The sequence below is a fragment of the Drosophila erecta genome, unplaced genomic scaffold (genome assembly GCF_003286155.1).
Source record: "Drosophila erecta strain 14021-0224.00,06,07 unplaced genomic scaffold, DereRS2 tig00000021-arrow-pilon, whole genome shotgun sequence".
NCBI lineage: Eukaryota > Metazoa > Arthropoda > Insecta > Diptera > Drosophilidae > Drosophila > Drosophila erecta.
The window spans coordinates 2,045,359-2,052,083 of record NW_020825198.1 but is presented as its reverse complement, the minus strand read 5'-3'; the positions used below and the strand labels follow the sequence as shown (position 1 = coordinate 2,052,083).

At 42.3% G+C, this 6,725-nt stretch overlaps 1 protein-coding gene across 1 annotated transcript; it reads left to right on the top strand.

Annotated features, from left to right (window-relative positions):
• The first annotated feature begins 1,129 nt into the window (after positions 1 to 1,129).
• On the top strand, positions 1,130 to 1,662 carry LOC26526945. The gene has a single exon (XM_015158878.2). It carries the CDS (start codon positions 1,285 to 1,287, stop codon positions 1,549 to 1,551), a length of 267 nt encoding a protein of 88 aa, XP_015014364.1. The 5' UTR covers positions 1,130 to 1,284; the 3' UTR covers positions 1,552 to 1,662.
• The last annotated feature ends 5,063 nt before the right edge of the window (positions 1,663 to 6,725 follow it).

Genomic DNA, 6,725 nt, shown 5'->3' with positions numbered 1-6,725 from the left:
TCAACTGATTAGCCCCGGCTTGCATTGTCAATGAGCGGGGCGAGATTGAGAGGGGCGCTTTTTCCAAACAAACAAAAGGAAACTAACTCGACTCACCACTCGCACTCCGGTATTTACTTAGCTACCCTTCGGTCTGATGCTTGGCCATTTAATTAAGCGTAACCCGCAGTCAAAGTTGCAGTTAAAGTTGCCTTTTCAGCTCACTGCGGAATGCTCAAACCCATTCGATCGCCGGCGGACATACTTTGCAATGAGTTTCTTACCGCAGATGACCAGCAATTGTTTTTGGGGGAATGGAACAGGGAATTACGTCCCTCAGCACTTTATGCGCTTTATTTTTCCAGTTTATCTTGTTTTTTTTGTATAATTATTCGAGTTTAAGTAGATCTACGTGAAATCGATGGTGGACTCAAATAAAACGACCAGAAAATGCACACTCAAAGCATTTAAACATGCATTTTGGGCATTATTTTGATCGATGTGAGGTGCAAGGGATAAGCCATAACTGACACACACCAGCCTCGTTTTTATGGGCCCCATGTTGTACGACTTACAACTTAATGCGGGCACTGTGAGCAAATGATCCTGAAACGTGCTTAAAAGTGCTACCCTCGATTCCGTGCGGGATGAGCTGCACTTTAAATGCACAACATGGCGGCACAGCTGGGCTAAAGCTACAAAAACACCAAGCAGCGGCAAGTTGCGGACCACAGGAGCTGCGGCAACGCGATTGAAGCGGATACTGCAACAACAGCGCAGTCAAAATAAACAAAACAGGTGCGCATTTTTCAGGTGGGGCGGCGAGGTGATGGACTCGCAACAGGAAGGATGAGGGGCAGTCAGGAGCGGAAGGCACATGAGATGGGTTATTGCTGCTGTCGGCCTACATCGTTGGACAGGGTCTATACGAACAAAAAAAAAAATAAATAAAAGACTGGCAGCAGCGCAAAAGCAGACCAGGTAGACCAGGCTCAGTCGGTGGCTAACGAGACGCAGTAATTCTGAATGTACATATTCCCAAACAGTCGGCGGCACACAAAAAGTTCAAGCTCACACTCAAAAGCATGCGACTTCTTGAGCATTTCCTGATTAGCTTCAAATCCATTTGCTTTCAGTCTAGTGCCAACTCAGAAACCCTGCCAACCTTAATCATTTTGACTATATTCGGGCAAAAACAGACGAATTCCAGCTGTCTGCTTCACTTGCCTCCGAAATTCTAAATTCTTAAAAATAGAAAAAAAAGGAAACCAAGAAATAGGTTTGACCTACCGCATCCTACCTATAATGGATGGATTCTTTCCCACTATGCCACCAAATATTTATCCGGAGTGGAGTGACGCACGCCATACAAGCAGTAATGCAGATCTCTTAGAGCCGAAAGTAGACCTGTTCTACCTGATGAGGTCATATCAGTTTCCATTGCCGCCCCTTCACTCCGATAGAGAATTTCCGTGGACCCTTGAGAGATCTCCGCTGTCGGACGACGAGAAACGTGATCTAACGGACACTGTTTATAGCAATGCCATCATGGAGCACCAAGAGAACGAATGACGGATCCTGAAGCTGATGAAGATTGGCTTCCAATGCTATAAGCAGGGCTCAGGGAACGTGAGGATTGAACTGAAAATGTTGTTTCAATAGAGTTCCAACACCTATCTTCCACCCAAAACTCTTTTATGAATTAGGCACCAGAGGATTCTAATTTTGTGGACTCTGCTGTGAGGACAGGAGTGTGCTCAGACTGAGTGTTGGTGTATGTGTGCTTATGCTGCTTTGTTAGTACATTTTTCATAATTTACATGTTGTTTGTTTGTTTGTCTGTTGACTTTTTTATGTACAACCAGAGACTTGACTAAAAGCTGCAGCTTTTCCTTCTCCTGCACCCCCACCCCCCTTTCTGCACATGTGTGCGTGTCGTTTGAAACTGGTTCAATGCTTCGGCAGACATACCACACAACACACACACTCAGTTATTCACAGTGTACAATGTACATATACCATTTGCAAGAGCCATTTTTTTTCACGTACGTTATTTAAATTTTCCTTGGCTCGGCCGCTGTGCTCCATAAAAAAATAAGCCTATTTATTTAATTGAAATGCCAAACAACAACAGGCAGGAGCCACAAAGAGCGCGCTGCTTCCACTTTTTTCACACGCTGTGCTATAATTTTTCCACCAGCGGAAAACTCACTTCCACACAAACACAGCCATTGATGAGCGTCAATATTTGCCAGGGGCGCTCAACGAAATTCGCTGTGAAACGCAAACAATTAAGCATTTTGTGCAAATAATTACGAGGAAATTTTATAGCACTGCTGCTGTTTCTTACATTCCGCTTGTAATTGAAAAAGAGTTTGTAAATTATTAGGAGCAATCATGATACCTCGTAATGCAGATGTTTATTATTTCAAGCGATTTGCCCAGCCTCCTTCCGCTACTAATTCTTTGAAGAAATCCGATTATGATAGTCTGACCGATTTAAAACTATGCTTCTGAGAAAAGATTTATCGAGGTTTATACACCTAGCATAGCTGTATTTCACAAGTACAATTTTTTGAAATCAACAAAGTCGATTGCTGAGTTGACAGCCGTTTGCAGATAGACCGTGTGCTACCCTTCATCTGTGGAAAATGTGCTGCATAGCGACAGGCGCAGCCATTCAGAATTAACTTTTGTGTGGCCATAACTTTGCGGTGGACTTTGGCGAAACTTTGTTACATTTCTGTTGCAGTTCCTAAGCAGCTTACCAAGAAAAGTTGGTCGAATCGAGGGGGAAGCACTGGCAAACAGACTGCTAATTTAATGCCTCCAAGGGAGGAGTTGGGTAATGGGGGCCCGAAAAGCCTCAACTTTGACCCCTGGACGGGGAGAGCTGAAAAATTATTTGCGTGTTCCCGCAACCACACAATGGAGCCCGCATTTATGGAATCAAATTATAATTTACAATTTGAGTTTCCCCAATTTGGAAATTGTTTTCCTCTCTAAGACATTTTTTTTTGCATTTTATTGCTATTTATAACGACGTGCGAAATCTCACACATTGTTCGCATTGTTGTGTTGCTCGTGTCTTTCATGTTTGGCAGTCATAAAAACAAAATGTTTCTGTTTCTTTCTCTTTTTCCATGTTTTGGCCTGTTGGGGATTTGTGGCACGTCTAAAAATACGACAATAACGGATGAAGAAGAGCAGAAACCAAAAGGAGAATTGTTGCCAGCTGCTGCAAGGGCAATTAAAACGTGCTGCAAAACACGACCGAATAAAAGCCAAAAAACAGAAAAAAATACAGGCAAACAAGATAGCAACACAAAGTTATTAAAGTGACATTTTTACAATTGTGTGGAGGTGAGCACAAATCTCTAAACAAAAAGAAAAAAACGCAGCACTGGCTAAGCAACAAAAAAACAGGCAATGTCAAAGCGAAACGCAAATCCAATTTTAAGCCGCCCCAAAGCCGCAGGCAAAACCAGAAATAAACCAAAAAATAACAAACAAACAGAAAAAACTCAACGCAATAACAACACTAAAAACAATGGCTACTTAAGCCCCATGGATAAGGAGGGAATTTTTGGGGAGTGTCCACAGGCCATAAAGCTTTTGATATGCATGACAAAAAACCATAACGAAAACAAAGAAATCACCAACAAGAACTTTGAATTGTGGCCTCAAATTAAATGTTTACAGTATAATCCGCAAAAAATGAGAGTTCAAATAAATATAACAAGCGCTGAAATGTAATATCTTAAATCTTCAATTCAACCCAATTAATTTCGAGTAAATTTTGAAAACCAAGAATTTCCCAAAGCACTCAAATCCTATTTACAAACCCGTTCAAAAAGACTTTGGGGAAAAATATAAAGTGCAGAAACATTTTGCATCCGTGCTATTGAACGACGTCCCAACTTTCAAGTTAATCAAAGTGTTTTGAGCCCGGCTAGTTCGTTTCACTAGCCCCCGAACCAATTCAAACACAAATTCGGGCAAAAAGTTATCCTTTCTCATCGGTTGCTTCCCCATTCACAAGTTTTGGGACAAAGTTATCATGCCCAAAACGCTCGTTTCCCTGTTGTTGTGAGTCAATGTGGCCGCCAGGCAGCTGCCAAACAACCTGCTCCCATTGTGGCCCGCAGTCCAGGTAATTACGCCGTGGACCACAAGACCAGAAGCCAAACGCATAGGCAAACTATACTATACGGCGGCAACAGCCACACGCGGAGACAAAAAGCCAACTTGTCCGCCGGCGAATTTGTCAACACGAAAATGGCTGCAGCAGCAGCAGAAACAGAAACGCCAACACCAACGACAATAAGCCATAAACTGTGCTCTCATTTGCACCAGTTAGTTAGTGGTGTCAGTTGCACTCAGAACAATTTCCAATAACTTTTCAAAAATAAACATTCATGTAAGTTTGAGCCCTAATAAGCGTACCCCATATAAACACGATTTGATGCTCTACAAAAGTATGATACAATAATTTGAATTTGGAAGGTACTATATTGTTTTTAAATGTCGCAGTTCCTAGAATGAATTTGTCTAAAATTCCACTTTAAATAAGTTTAACAACAGTTCTTTTGATCTTTGTATTGATGTTTTTCCAAGTGTTTAATTGCGGTTATGCAAAAAGTTGCTGCCTCAGGTAAAAACGGGGAAAGTGGTGGGCGTTTTTGGGGGGCAGGGGCCACAGCTAAGGTTAGACATGCCCCGACATTGCCGTTTGGGGAACGCTTTTGACGCTTTCCGCTAATTTTCCGGCTTGCCTGCTACACCTGTCTGCCTTACAAAAAATAAACAGGAGTGGGGGGCACTTGCTTTTTTACGCCGCGCCACAGACGGCGCCTTTGCCACGCCCCGTTTGACGGTGTTTTTGTGTGTCCTTAATCCCAAACGCTTTCATTGTGCATAAATTACGCCGCCTAAAAAGTTCGCCCAACGAATGTATAAGTATATAGGGATAGAGGCAGGGAACACTCGGCACCTCCGCACCTCCGCACCTTTACCGCGCTTTTTTAGACAAATTAAAAAACTCTTATCGACCCTTGAAAAACTTTTCCTTTTTTCACTGCGGTTTCCTCAGATAGGGGAAGCTGTGTCCTATATAAATTGTTGTGGCTCTGCTGGTTCTTGTTGTGTGTAATAGGACTTTAAAATGCTTTTTGAGCGCACAATTTCTTTCAAAGGTTAAACGCGGCGAGTGCGTGATATTCTCTGCAAATTTATTGCTCATACGCACAGGTGTCCCGACGTTTAAATATCAGACAGCAAATTGCAGTCAGACAGAAGGCAGGTCGTAAAATGCAAAGCTTAGGAAGATTGAAATACCGAAGATAGCTTGAATAGCTATCCAGTTTGAGTAATTTAAGAAACATTTTCGCAAATATTTTGTGCTTTAGGTAGCAATAATCTAAACCATAAACATTGTATAGTTGTTTGTCTAAAAATGAAAGTGAAAAAGATTAAAGTCTGGATACCATTTGACCTTTAACCGATTTAATTTTTCCCATTAAATGAAAGCTATCGGTAATCTCCACTCAAAGTGCAGTGGCCAAAGCCCCACACAAAATGGATTATAGCCAGCTGTCTGTTGGGTAGCAGAACTGTGGTTTCGGTTGCCGCTCCAACTGGATTTTCAGGCGCCTGCTTACCTGCAATTCTGGTCTTATTTTCGGCATTTGCGGTAAGCCATTTTACTGCAGTTGAGTTGTGTGAGAATCTTTGATTGAATTTGCTGGCTGACACTCCCCCACGCACACCCACAGCAAATGCAGTCAGGATCATTAAGTTAAATGAGACGTGGCTGCCGTGACAGCCATGAAACCTCATGATTTGGGGCGGGTTAGGGCTTAAATGTAATTATTAACTACACCATGCTAATTGCCCCAAGCACACGGTGGGTGGAAGGTGGGCCTAAACAAAGGCCTTTGGCTGCTGGCCAATCTGGTTACCTTGACTACAATTCGTCTTTGATTCTGCTGCCTGTTGCTTACATGCTTACACTGAGAGACGATTTAATCTTCAATTCAGTAAATATTTACTAAAAATACTCTAAGGAGCCTATTTACAGAGCATATACAGTGGGCTTTCAATTTGATTTCTCTTAAGATATACGATATGCTATTTATACATTTATATTTTTGTGTTTTTGTAGTAAACTGTCTAAATGTGTACCGCTTCTGCCTAGAATGGTAATTTTAACTTATTTCCTATCTGCAAAAGCCAGGTGAATGGCTTTTTGCCTCTGATCAGGACAATTTGTAATCCTTTTAAATTGTATACGGCTCATATTATACAGCAGATTTCACTTAATTTTCAGTGCAAGGAGCAGGGCTCAGACTACAGCTGCTGCTCCTTATGGTCACCCAGAACATTCAGGAGACGTGCTGGCGCCTTTCTGAGGACCCTACTCCTTCCTCGACCTCGGGGAAGTCACTCATTCAGTTCAGTTAGTTGGCTGGGGCTGTGCGAAGTGCTCAGCAGCTCACAGCTCAGCAACTCAGCAGCGTGTAAACATTTTCATTCGCTGCTCAGATCCTTGTTGTTGTCGCTGTCAAGTTCTGTTCCGTGTACATTCGAGTGTAAAATATTGAATTATGATGGCAGCTGTTTCTCAATAAAGGGAGCAACGAGAAAAAAAATGAAAACGGGCAGGGCGAGAGCAAAAAGCATTAAATCTTTGCCACTGACAGCAACTTGAACTCATTCCTGTCAAGCATGAGTGTCGAAATGTGGGA

Excerpts from the sequence above, each read along its gene's own strand:
- LOC26526945 (XM_015158878.2), top strand. The coding sequence starts at position 1,285 with ATGGATGGATTCTTTCCCACTATGCCACCAAATATTTATCCGGAGTGG.